Source organism: Carcharodon carcharias, chromosome 1 (assembly GCF_017639515.1).
Source record: "Carcharodon carcharias isolate sCarCar2 chromosome 1, sCarCar2.pri, whole genome shotgun sequence".
In the NCBI taxonomy this organism is placed as follows: domain Eukaryota; kingdom Metazoa; phylum Chordata; class Chondrichthyes; order Lamniformes; family Lamnidae; genus Carcharodon; species Carcharodon carcharias.
In genome coordinates, this window is record NC_054467.1 from 13222050 (window position 1) to 13235930 (window position 13881).

Consider the following 13881-nt stretch of genomic DNA (forward strand, 5'->3'; position numbering starts at 1 on the left):
GTTCTTCTGGCAGGTGAGGCTTCTCTCCAAGAGCAGATAATCTGAAAATCTCTCTAGTGCTATCAACCGAAACTTGGGATAAAATTTTTAACACGGTGGGCGGGTGACACTGGACCCACTCAAGCGGGAAGTGAGCTGCATTGACGTTGGGTGAGTGTCTCAGCATCAAGGCGCAGTCACGTGATATTTTGTTAGGTCGGCGCGCGCCAGGGTCGGCATTGGACTCACCGACAATTAATAGGCCTGTTAAGACCATTAAATTATCAATTAAGTTGAAATTTTTCATTGCCCCGTCGAACCTTGTAGCTGGCAGCAGGCGAAAAGGCCAAGCAGCCTTTGCACTTTTTAGGAAACCTCATCCACGGGTGGGATGAGCTTTCCTAAAGCAAATAAAAAAAACATTTTAAAACGTAATTAATAACATATCCCTGCCCATGTGACAGAGTCACATGAGGGGACATGTTTCATTCTATTTTTATTTTCTTCATTACCTTTTTCTATAGCTTTTCATCACCCTGAGGCAGTCCTGTGCCGCGGGGAGATTATGAAGCGTGCACTAGCACGCATGCACGAAATTTGCACTCACCCTGCTCGCATGCTCCCCCCCTCCCCCCAGCGCAAAATCACGGTCCGGCCCCAATCGCAGGCAGCTTTCCGACCGCCCCCCCCCCCCACCAAGCCATGGTGGTTCTGCCCTGAGGTTTTGTTGTTCCGAAGTTTTGTGAAGACTTTGCAAGGAAGGATTTTACAATTTCTCTTGTAATATGCACAGGAACCAGAAGTGGGTGATGTGTTTCACCTGATGGGAATTCTCTGTGGACTTGCTGTATCCAATGGTTTCATTTGCAATTTTCACTTCCCGTTGGCTTTGTACAAGAAGCTGCTCCACGTGCAGCCAACACTGGAAGATCTGAAGGAACTCTCACCAACAGAAGGAAAGTGAGTGAACTTCAAACATCTCCTCACACTTTAATCCACCAAATTATCTAAACTTTAACGTCGGTCACTTCTGTAAAATGGACATTGGTTCAATGATCTGGGGAAAATAAGACCCATTTATACACGAATATAAACGTGTTACAAAGAGTTACGACAAGTTAGTCATGAAAATGACAACTTCAAATATAAAGTTTGCAGTTTGTTTTGATGAACACTTTCTGATCAATGGAAATTAACCAATTTGCAATGAATTTGCATAGTCTGATACAAATCTTGCTTTGAAACTGGCAATACAATGACAAACCTTATGGACTAGCTTTCAACTGCTGCATCTTTTTCTCGGTAATACAGCTCGCTCCAGGATGTTCTAGACTACGAGCACGATGACACTGAAGACAGGTTTTGTCTGGATTTTACTGTAAGTTAACACTTGTGCTAGGTCACTAATTGACTTTCAAGCGACTAACAAATTGAAGTAAAGTGAAAGGACCACCTTGCAGACTAGAGGGCAGAGAGGAACAGGAATAGGCCAGAATTAGTAGTGTGCACTATGACCACGATAGTTGAGATTGGGCCTCACAAGCTTGGAGAACTGCAGCTCGCCTGTCGTACCTCCACAAGCAGCTCGCCTGATCTGGGAAACACATTTCTCCTGGAAGCCGTGTTGGCGGTGACTGTGACAGATTTTGAGGCCAGGCAGCCGGCTTCTACAATAATTTCAAAATTATTAAACTTAACTTTTACTGGGCTCCATGCCTGCTTCACTCCGGGCAGCACAAGTTCCCCAAGGTGTCTTAAAACAGCCGTGAGGCCTCTTCTGTGCTGTAAATGAATGGCCCAAAGTTCATTGCAGGAGGTTAGCCCAGGGGCCTGAACAATAATCAACCCCGTATTGGAATGGATGTTGGGGAGTCGAGGATTATTGGTAACACAGCAGGAAAGTGGAGTTGAAGGCAAGATCAGATCAGCCACGATCTTATGAATGGTGAACCAGGCTCGAGGGGCCAAATGGCCTACTCCTGCTCCTAGTATGGTCTTATGTTTTTATTAGGCAGCCTTTCAGTCCAGTGAAATTCATCATTTTTGCCCTATTTTCTGTCTCGGCACAGCAATGACTAATTTCCACCAATTTGGTCTATCTGGTGAAAAGAAAAGATTAAGAGGAGTGAATTTAATCCAGCTCCAGTAATGAAATCCTGCTTACATGGGCAAATGGGAACTCTGCTGAACCTCTCCCCAAGTTACAAAAGGGACTGTTAGAAGCCGCAGAGGTAGTTCACGCCTTAAAAAGCTCATTATGAGGAATAACGAGATAAAATGAGGAGAAGTCGGTTTATCTTCTAGACAGAGCTTTCATTTATGTAGCGCCCCAACCTCAGGACATCCCAAAGCACTTTACAGCCAATTAAGAACATGTAAATTGTAGTAATTGTTGTAATTTAGGAAGCACCGAGAGCAATTTGCACACAGCAAGCTCTCACAAACAGCAGGAATGTGGCCATTTGTCTTTTTCTACATGTTGTTGGTTGAGGGCTAAATATTGGTCAGGGCACTGGGGACGCTCCCCTATCTTTCTTCAAGTAGTTCCCCAGGATTCTTTACATCCAACTAAGGGCAGAAAGGGCCTCAGTTATCAAAAAATCAAATTGGTTGCTCAATTATACTGCTTTCTTTGGAAGCTGGAGTGTTCAATTGTTATGTGTTTGTGTTCATGTGGTCTGCAGACTGTTTTATGCTCACTGTGCTTTATTAGTTAAGCCTGGGTGTGGACTCACAGCTAAAATAAACAAACTGTAGCAAGCTGCCAGAAAGATCTGGAAGCTATGAGCTATAAGCATGGAGTGGACATTTTAAAGCATTGGAGAAAATTCTTGTAAATAAAGTTTCTACATACATAGAAACAGCTGTGTCATCTCATAACTCTGAGACATATATAAAACACGCAATAGAAGCAACTTCACACTGTCCGCTGTGGACAATGTTGGGAGGGTGAGGATTGAACTCTTAAATTCCCCTTAACTCTTCTTAGAGCCCTTAGCTTATGATGCAACTCTTTAAATAAAACAACTTTGGGAACTGTTCTGCCCTTTTTAACTATGCATTCTCCTGTTCTTAGTGTACAGCAGCTCACAGATTGGGACTGTCTCTGGGGTAGTAGGGGTCCTGCCAACCATCCAAAATGAGCCCTGAGCCAGGGTGGGGTCATGGTGAGGTAAAAGCAACAGGCCTACCCTATTCCTCACCAATTCCCCCCCCCCGCCCCCCCACCCCCAACTGCCCCCCACCCCCCCCACCCCCCCCACCCCCCCCCCCCCCCCCCCCCCCCCCACCACCCCCCAAGGGCAAAATCAGCTAGAAGAAAAAAATTATTGCTTAAAGAGCCTAAATGAGTTGATTGGATTCATGTGAATTGTACAACTAAATGAAAAGGTAAGTGTGATGAAGTTTGAACTTATTGTAGAAAATGGTTGTGAACTGTGGACAAACAAGGAGAAAAAATTACATCCTGTAACTCTGAGAGTTTTATTTCTGCAGATATCCAAAATAGCAGCTGATGGGAGCAGAGTGAAAGTGGAACTCATTCCTGATGGTAGCAAAATCCCTGTTCAAAAGCATAATAGGTAAATGTTAACAATGAATATAAACTGTTCAATTATTATTGCATTAAGTTGCTCTTTGATTGGACTTTAATAATGTTCAGTCAAATGTAGATGTCTAGACCTTAGCACCCAGTGTTGTGTATTAATTAAGAATGGTTACATAACTTAATAATGCACACAGCATGCAATTATACCCTATGTCCCTTGAAGGTTTCGTGGTATGGTTGCATTGGTTGCTGGTAGCTCCTCCAATTACTGTCTCAGTTATTCTTCTTTTTCCATGTACATAAAGCAACCCATTTCTTTGATTGCTTTTACATCCAGGAAATGTCAGTCTGGGTTGTTGCTATAACGAAGATCCTTTAATGTGGATAGGCTGCTAGTCTGAATTATCTCCCCAGTGGCCAGATATAACATGAAGGTTGATGGGGTTGGGAGTTAGCTTTATTGACGCTCCTTTCCCATTGGATGCATGTACCCCGTTGGATGTCAACCGAATATTCAGAGAATGGAACTCTCATCTCCACAGTCCAAGGCCAGTCATTCTTCACGAGTGACCTGAAAGCAGTTTGCAAAGGGATCCCAGCTGAGCACCTCGTGACTGTCACAAATATGCACTTTCTAGCAGGTCACCTGTCTCGAGACCAGGACTATATGCCCCAGCTCATTTTGCTTGAGTCCAGAGATGCTGAAACCTATTGTTTATTTTGTCTTGCCTCTCGGCTGAGGTTTGCCACCTCAACACACCTCAAAGGTTGACCTGGGACCTATCCCAGGAAAAGGTATGGATCTGAGGAGCTTTATTCAGCAGCTGCTCAGAAAAGCCCTCGCATGCCAACTGTTTGATGGGTAGAGTATCCAAAATGTCCTCAATTCATGGAGCGAGAGGGACAGACAGCACAAATTTGCAAATTTACCTTCAAGACTAACTATGTAGCCTAAAAGTTGTGTTTTTAATATAATTAATTCCCAGGATATGGGAGTCACCAACAAGGATATGCTGCCCATCCATGGTTATCCTCCAGAGGTGTAGCTATAGCGATACTGTTTCAGCCAAAGATGCTCATTTTAGTAAAAAAAACACTTCACATACATTGAATGCAAGTAAACATACTTCACAAGCATCTACCACCAACTGTTCAAGCAGGCATCCTTATAATTCACTGCTCAGATTAATAATGGTTGTATTTGTTGAATATTATGTGTATCAAGTATACAGCACATACAATAGTACATAAAAATATACTTAAAAGTTAGCATTTACAGCCACAGCTAATGATGGTTGGAGATTCAGGTGTGTTATAGTTCTGAGCTCAGTATCCTAGACACCTCACAAAGCTCACAACTCATTATAAATAGCCAGGTTTAAATACATTTCTCTTACTCCCACCACATAATTATCCACACAATTCTTCATTACACACTAAAGTTGAAATACAACTCCACACATGGAGAATTTGATTAATCTATCCCTCAACAATAGCTTCAGTTTTAATGAGTTTTTCCATAGACCAGTACAATATCCTTATCTTGTTATCTTATCAACAGTTTCACTCTACTGCTATTCCAGCAAGTGAAATTTCTAGTGACAAATCTGTCTTTCATTCAGTAACATACCAGTCAACCCAGATATATTCCTTTGCAGAACTAATTGTTTTTGCTGATTATTATCAACTGATTAAAGTTCCCTAACACCGGCATGTTTTTTGAAGAGGTTTACGGAAGGTGCAAACTGACCATTGCTTTAAAGTCAGATCTGACTCAATAGCCCAGTGATACTTCCCCTACTTAACAGGTAAAGGCTAAAAAGGTTACTGCTATTACAAAGTGAAAAATCAATAGCAGTGTTACATTAGACTTATATTTAAGGAGGAGAAGTTTGGAAGGCTATGGGCAAAGAATAGAGGAAGTGGAAAAAATGAGATCGCTCCTTCAATGAGCCTGCACAGACAGGTCGGACTTGTGTTGTATGATTTCATGATTGGTCCGAAATATAATTATCCACACTTGGTGAGTGGTAAAGTATTAGATGACACTACCCTGTTTTTTAAAAAATTATTCATTCACGGGATATGGGCATCGCTGGCTGGGCCAGCATTTATTGCCCATCCCTAACTGCCCTTGAGAAGGTGGCGGTGAGCTGCCTTCTTGAACTGCTGCAGTCCACGTGTTATAAGACCACTCACTGTGCTGTTAGGAAGGGCGACCAGGATTTTGAGTTAGTGACAGTGAAGGAATGGAATTTGCAGTAATTTGATATGCCTGGGTGGCTTGCTAGGCTACTTCAGAGGATAGTTAAGATTCATACCAAGAGGAGTAGGCCATTCAGCCCCTCAGGCCTGTCCCTTGATCCCCTAAACTAGTAAAGATTCGTGAATCTCAATCTTGTTGTCGGACCGAAGTCAGCCAGACTGAGTAAGTGCAGTAGGTTTCTGTCCTCAAGTATATTAGTCAATCTGTTCAATTGATGCAATAATCAAACATAATCACGATCACTTTTACTAGTACATGCTTTTCATTCCCAGATGTTTTTTTAATCCAAATACAGTTTTTTTTAATATTCATTCATGGGATGTGAGCATCGCTGGCTAGGCCAGTATTTATTGCCCATCCCTAATTTTCAAACTATTACAATGAACTCAGGATCACTAGACTATTAAACTACTGTAGCAGGTTTGCTGAAAGAAGATTCACTATTATGAATGGTGTGGAATTTCTTAATTGCCATCAGTGTTGGACACACTAATATTTTATCACAAAGAATTTGATAATGAACAACGTGGAATTGATAATCAATCCATAAGTATCGGCACGGGAACAGCACCTTCACTATCCTGCTGGAGCTCCTGGTTTTTGATTGCTGTTGGGTCGAATGCTTGACTGGCTGAATATGTTATCATCTGCAGTCCAACCCCATTTCACAGGCAGCCTTGACAGTGTGATAAATAGGGTAGAATATGAACTTCCAAAACAAAAGATATAACACATAGATTAAATGGAAATTGCGTTAAAATGGTTGAGGTGATCAAACAGAGGCGTCGTGCAAACTATACATCTTCTAAATCTAATTTATTTTTAAATAGGAAGCAGTTTGTTGATGCTTATGTGGATTACAAACTTAATACATCTGTGAAGAAACAATTTGAAGAGTTGTCACAAGGTTTCAGGAGCCGTTTGTCAATGCCATTTGTGGATGTATTCCATCCTGAAGAACTGAGGGATGTTATCCAGGGAAACACCAATTATCAGTGGGAGCTGCTGGAACAGGTATGGTGCCGCGTTGTACAGTTACTTCTCAATGACCTTGCCAATTTCTGCCTTGTCTGTACAGGGAACGAATGCAGTGTCACAGCACATTGAACAATGGTCTATAACACCAAACCACATCAAGTCTTTTATCAAAATCACTGGAGGTAAATTTTAACCAACATCGTCCAGTGGGAATTGTATCGTCCACCCAATTTCAGTAGAAAGTACAATCGGGTAGGGATATAACAGGAGCAGGTCATTCGGCTCATTAAGCCTGTTCTACCATTTCATTAGATCAGGGCTCATCTGCACCTCCAGTCCCATTTAACCAACTTTGATCCACATGCCTAGAAAACCTTACCCAACACAAATCTATTGATTGCAGTATTAAAAATTTCAGTTGACCCAACATCCATAGCCTTCCTATGGCTGTGATCCAAAGTTGGCTATACTTCATCTGTAAAACCCCTTTCTGATTTCAGTCCTTAATGGCCTTGCTCTAATTTAAGATCCTGTCCCCTTGTTCAGGATCCCCTTCACCAGTTTAAATCATGTTGAATGCAACAACAACAACTTATATTTATATAGCAACTATAATGCGATGAAATGCCCCCCAAGTCACTTCACAGGAGCATTTAAAACAAAGTATGATGCATAGGGAGATATTTGTGTCATATGACCAAAAGCCTGGTCAAAGAGGTATGTTTAAGGAGTATCTTAAAGGAGGAAGGAAAGGTGGAGAGGTGTAAGGAGGGAATTCTAGAGCTTGAGGCCCAGGCAACTGAAAGCATGACCATCAGTGGTGGACAATTTATAATTCAGAATGCATAAGAGGCCAGAATTAGAGGAGTGCATAAATCTCAGAGGGTTGTGGGGCTGGAGGAGGTTACAGAGATAGGGAGGGGCAAGGCCATGAAGAGAGTTGTAAACAAGGGTAAGAATTTTAAAATCAAAATGTTGCTTGACTGGGAGCCAGTTTAGGTCAGCGAGTACAAGGACAATAGATGATTGGGGCTCGCTGCAAGTTGAGAGACAGGCAGCTGAGTTTTGGATGGCCTCATGTTTATGGAGGGTAGGATGTGGAAGACCAGTCAGGAGTGCATTGGTATGGTCGAATGCAGAGGTAACAAAGACATGGGTGAGGGTTTCAAGAGCAGATGAGCTGAGACAGCAGCAAAGTCGGGGCATTTTCGGTGGCTTGAGCGAGAATATGGTGAGAAGGCCAAAAATCGGTTTCACGTCGTAAAACCAGTTTGAAATCGTCCACTCAGCCTGTCAGTGACGGGCCGCGATCTCTGCTATCAGAGCCTCATTATAATACATCAGTGTACCATTATAAGGCCAGCCCAGACATATCCCCCACCGCTGGATCGTCCACCCATGTCAGTGGGAAAACTCGCCGGTGTAGGACACGTCTTGACCAATGCGACGTGCAGAAGTCGGGACTTACCGCCAGGGCATTGCTCTCATCGCGGACATCCGAGGAGCAGAAGATGCTGGAACCCGACAGCAACTGCACACTGGAGGAACATCCATGGCCTGTCGGGCGGATTCTCATGGACATGGCTCTGCTGTGAAGCAGCTCACGGGAGTTGGAAAGTCACCGTGAGGTTGGGAGGAGGGCATGAAGGTGTCAGGGGCAGTGAGTTTGGGAGGGCTGGAGGGAGTAAGGGGGGGAGGAGGGGTTAACAGGGGAGAAGGCGGCAACTGGGGACATAAGTGTGTGGAGTGTGGGAAGTGTAAGGGAAGGGGTTTGGAGGGGGGAAGGTGTGCATCGAGGGAAAGGATTGCAGAGAGAGGAAGGAATCCAGAGGGAGGAAGGAATCTGGAAAGGGGAGGGGGTAAGGGTGGAGGAAGGAGGCCGGAAGGGGGAAGGAGTAAAGCTGGAAGAAGAAGTGAGTCTAGAGGAAGAGGCAAGGCTGGGGGAAGGAGTTGGGAGAAGGAAAGGACTAAGGGCGGCAGAGGAAGTTAGAGTCTAAGAGGGACTAGGCGGAGTGGGGGGAGGGGCCAGGCCGGAGGGGGAGAGGGTGGGAGGACAAAGGGGTTCCAGGGTGGAAGGGGTTCTGGGTTGGGGGGGGGGGGGGGGGGGGGGGGGGGGGGGGGGGTCCGGAGTGGGGAAGGACTTGCAGGATGGGAAGGGTTTCCAGGGGGTGAAGGGGTCCAGAGTGGGGGGATGTCCAGATGAATGTACAAGGGAGGGGTCTGATGGGTCCATGACTGCCTCCTGGGGAGCGAAGTGAGGGTGGGCATGGTATGGGGGAATGGTGAGAATGACTGAGGACAGAGTGAGGTGGGAGGATGGAGTTTTGACGGGAGCAGTCGAAGGGACAGCGAGGAGGGTTGGTGGGGACTCAGAGGCAGACATGGATCCCGGGGGTGAGAGAAAGGAGGTCAAGGAGGTGAATGTGGATGGTGGTCGAATTTTAGGGAAGGAAGGGAACGTTCATGTTCACCTGGACATGCCCAAAGGAAAAGGGTTGTGAATGGTAGGTCACAGAGGGGAGGTGGAAGATGATGCCAGGGGATCAACTGTCAGGGGAAAGGAAACAGGTGACTAGGGGAGGGGGAAAGATGGGGGAGCTTACAAAGAAGTGAGTCCAGACCATGCTGTTCAAAGCGAAAGTGAAACGACAGTCACGGGGGGGCGAGATCAGGTGCTGCATGGGCGGATGAGGTGGGCGGAGATGCAGGTCAGCTCAGATGGACAACTGAAAGCCAACCCCAACAGGCAGCATTGAAAATGCTCAGGACATCGAGATGAGTTTGATACGTGAAGGACCATGTGCGTGGGACAGTGCTTGCATAAGGCTCTGAAAGGCCCCACCTCACACATACTTCTCCCTCCCTCCCTCCTTTCCCTCTCGCTTTGCCACGGCAGGAACTCACCTATGGCTCTGCGATGGAGTGCAGGTCTGCACACATCTCCATGTTCTGCTGGACCATGGCGTCCACCATCCTCCCCATGGAGACCTCCATACACACAGATGTGGACACCACTTCGTCAGAGAACAAGCAGGCGCACTCCTCCAACTCATGTGCCACTCCTTTGAGGGCTTCCAACAGCTCTGCGTGATGTTCCCACACATTCTGCTGACTGTCCAGCATGAGTTGGAAGGCCGAATTCAGAGGCTCGGCATCTGACCTAGACCTCACAGATGCCTGATCTCCAGCAGGCTTCCGAGTGCTGGGGAGCTCGACCAAACCTGCCTCCTCCCATTGCGGAGACGTGTCCTTGCGGTGATCACCAGATTGTGAACCTGAGCCTGCTCCAGATCTAGATCCCCCTGTGTGTCTCTACGCTAGTGGAGGGTGTGGGTAAGCGTTGTGACAGGTCTTCCAGGCTGCTTATATCCAGCTCTTCAATGGAGGAGTTGCCCTCTTAGCTGGAGGTGGGGGCCTGGATGGAGCTGAGGGACTGGCTGGCCGAGGGTGTTGGTCGCTTGGCAGAGCTCCCTGTGAACCAAAGCAGAGATAATTAGTGCCTGGCAGCAGAGTCAAAAGCAGGAGAGAGAGCACTCACAGTTGCATTGAGAGACGGATGATGTGGTGCAGGATCCTCATGTAGGTGTTCACTGCCAACCTCACCATTACCACAGGCAGGGTTGACGTCCTCAACAGTCAGTGTGATGGCACGTTCCCCAAAGTGAATGGGGGGCCTAATGTGGACCACTCCACCACCCCCCACCCCCCCCCCCCCCCCCCCCCCTCCCCCCCCCCCCCCCCCCCCCCGGGTCTGGGATCTCTCCCTGCTGTTGTGAGCCAGCTTCTCCTGCATGGAAACAGTTGACAAGAGTGGAACGTTTGTGTAGTGAGCAGAACCATGGGTGGGATGAGGACATGAGCTCGAGGGGATATGAGGCCTGATGGAGATGTGAGGGTGTGTGTGAGGGTTAGTGGTGTTGTCCCATGAGGGGTGAGGTTCCTGTGAATTTGTGATGGGTTTGTGAGAGTTGAAGGTGATGAGACGAGTGACTTACCCTGGCAGAACGGATGAGAGCATTCATCCTGTAGCGGCACTGGGTGGCTGTCCTCTTTTGCAGGGCATTGGCGCTGACCAGCGCTGCCACTGCCTCCCATGGTGGATTGGTGATGCCGCTGCCCCTCCTGCAGCCAGAGCAGGGGTAGAGGACATCACAGTGGGTCTCCGCCGCATCCAAAAGGCGTTCGAGGGAGGCTAAACTTGGGGGCTGCAGTCTTTTTGCCTTTCGGGGCTATCTTGTCTTCTGTGCAGCAGTCACGGGCTGGAAGCACGGAGAGGTGTGTGTGCAGCTGGACTTCAAATATGGCGCCCAGCGCGATGTCACGCGAGTGCAAATGGGAACCCACCCGCCTTGGAAACAGGCGTGCTTCCCAGGAATGCATAATTTATGCAGCATGTTTGGGATGATAAGGCATGAAAAGCCGCCATAGCAGCCTGCAGGTACAATGTCGTTTTACCCGCCCGCTACTTCACTTAGTACAAATCTGGGGCAATTCCACCCAATAAGTGGCACTTTATACCTGCTCAAGTAACCATCCAATCAATGTCCTCCACCTGTTTCTACTTAACCTCAATTGATACAATTAGCAGTCACACAGGATGTCATTTGTGACTATGATAAGAGCCATTTTTGCACTGTGACAGGGCAAAAACCTGATTGGACGGATTCAAACTTGGAGTTCTGGGAACGTTGGGAACAGATTAGTAAGGCGTCACGTCAATACCTCAATTAGATCATCTCTCAACCATCTAAACTCAACAAGAGTACAAACCAGTCTATGTTTCATACCTACAGAATGCAAATTACAGTGGATATACACCGGCTGACATGACGGTCAGGAATTTTTGGGAAGTCTTTAGAAACTTGACAGCAAAGAAGAAAAGGCGGTTCCTTGGTAAGTAAGCTGGTGCATTTTAACGAATATAACAGACGTGTGTGCATCTTCAGATGGCCCATTACCTGGCCAGGGATGTTTTCATTTGGTGAAACTGAGGTCATTCATGTAGACATCCAAGGCGGATGGATCTTAAGATGGCATAAAGAATCATAGAAGCTCGCAGCACAAAAGGAGGGCTGTCAGACCATGGTGCCAGCTCTTTGAAAGATTAACCAAGACCAATTAGTCCCACTCTCCTGCTCTTTCCTCATGGCCCTGCATTTTTTTTTTGCCCTTTTCAAGTACATTGTTCTTTTTAAAGTTACCATTGGGCAGAATTTAGCCCTTGTCGTGCGGGCTCGAAGAGGGGGGGCGGGGTGCAGTCGGGAAGCCAATCGCCGCCCACGATTGAGGCCGGAAGGCAATTGACATCAGTGTGAAACGTGAGCCGCAGCGCTCAGTGCTCCCTGTGTGGACGGGGTGGGGGGGGGTGCGGCGAAGGAGGGTGAGCGGGAGCGAGTGGAAACGTCGTGCATGCGCGCGCTTCAGAATCTCATTTTACACTCGAGTGGGTCAGGCATGCCCCCGCCCGCCCACCGGGCTAAAATTTTTGCCCACTTCGTAACAACTCGTTGCATAAAAAATTCCCACCTTCCCTCTGGATGTTTTGCCAGCTTTAAATGGGAGCTGGTATGTGTGGTGACCAAACGCAGAGCCAGCAAGGTAAAGCCAGTAAAGGCAGTCCCCCAAAGAGCACAAGTGGATCCTAGTGTGGAGACCCCAGACAAGGAGAGGGTTTAGGCCACTGAAGATTATGGCTTTTTTTTTTAGTTCATTTATTGGTGCAATCTACGAACATGGGGCTACACTGAGCACCAGCTGTTACTTCTTGGAGGCAAGTAGCAAGGACAGATTTGGGCATCAAGACATTCCTTTCTACCTTCTAAAAGATTTGGATCCGTATAGTCCTGAACATCATTTAATTTCAATGACTATTTTCCTTTTATTCTTAGCCTTTCTGTCAGGAAGTGAAAGGATCCCAGCAGGAGGGATTCAGAGTTTCAGAATTACAATCCATAACTCCAGGGGCCGTGAACCAGATTCCTCATATCCTCGTGCCTACACCTGTACCAGGACCCTGGACCTCCCCAACTACAGCAGCATTGAAATTTTGAGAGAGAAGTTAGTCCATGCGATTAAATTCAGTGAAGAATTCAATGCACAACCACCGTAATATTTGCAGCTAGAGAATGTATTTAATCTGAGAAAGGTTGGTGATTGACTAAAACAATCTGAGCAATTAAAAATAAATTGCATTAGAGCATTTGTTTCAATGCAACACAGAAAACATCCAGTGATTGTGCAGTGCCACAGTGCTTTAAGACCCCTCTGCTCAGATGGACATTATGTACACATCCAGCTACTTATTTTGTTCTTTCACTAATGTGGGCAGTGATGGCAAGGCCAGCGTTTATCACCCATCCCTCATTTCCCTTGAGAGGGTGGTGGTGAGCCTCCTTCTAAGTGGCCTGCAGGACCATTTGAAAGGGCAGTTAAGGGTCAGTCACATTTCTGCAAGTCTAGAGCCATATAAACCAGACCCCATAAGGACAGCGGATATTAGCGACCCAGGTTGTTTTTGTTTTACAGTCATCCTCTAATTTCACTTTTTATTCCAGTTTTATTCAATCGAGTTTAAATTTTCCAGCTACTGTGGTGGGATTTGAAAGCACATATCTGGGTATTCATGCAGGCCTTTGGATTATGGCCCCATTAGCATATCCACTATGCCAACGTACCCCTGTGTTAGTATAAGCTCACGTTTCTGGTTGGAATTTTTTTTTACACCCTCTCGAGTGCCCCTATATCGTTTTTATAATAATATGACCAGAACTGTACACACTATTCCAACCGTGGTCTAATCCAGATTCTGTACAAGTTTAGCACAACTGACCTGCTTTTCAGTTCCATCCTAGTGTTTGGTTCGCTTCCTCATTGGCCGAATTAACCTCTGTTGCTACTTTTGCTGATTTGTGTATTTATACTCTCGGACCCCTCTGCTCCTCTACCTCGTTTCAATCCTTAATTTCCGAGTAATCCGTGACCATCTTTATCTTATCAAAACGGAACACCTCTCAGTCATCTGCGGTGAATCTCATTGTCGATGATATGCCCATTCTGCAGCTTTATTCAGTGTATCACTATGCGTTCATTTGGATCAGTGACCCTCGGGCCG

At 46.3% G+C, this 13881-nt stretch overlaps 1 protein-coding gene across 3 annotated transcripts in view; it reads left to right on the plus strand.

The window, feature by feature from the left end:
• Positions 1–12995, plus strand: part of LOC121281138 (probable E3 ubiquitin-protein ligase HERC4) — a 66248-nt gene extending 53253 nt beyond the window's left edge. For all 3 annotated transcript variants that reach the window (XM_041193879.1, XM_041193861.1, XM_041193871.1), the window contains 6 exons: positions 773–939; positions 1291–1357; positions 3475–3560; positions 6623–6806; positions 11564–11663; positions 12659–12995. In XM_041193879.1, coding sequence (XP_041049813.1) covers positions 773–939; positions 1291–1357; positions 3475–3560; positions 6623–6806; positions 11564–11663; positions 12659–12879 — 825 coding nt within the window. In that variant the 3' untranslated portion in view covers positions 12880–12995. The remainder of the gene's footprint in view (positions 1–772; positions 940–1290; positions 1358–3474; positions 3561–6622; positions 6807–11563; positions 11664–12658) is intronic.
• Positions 12996–13881: the final 886 nt, after the last annotated feature.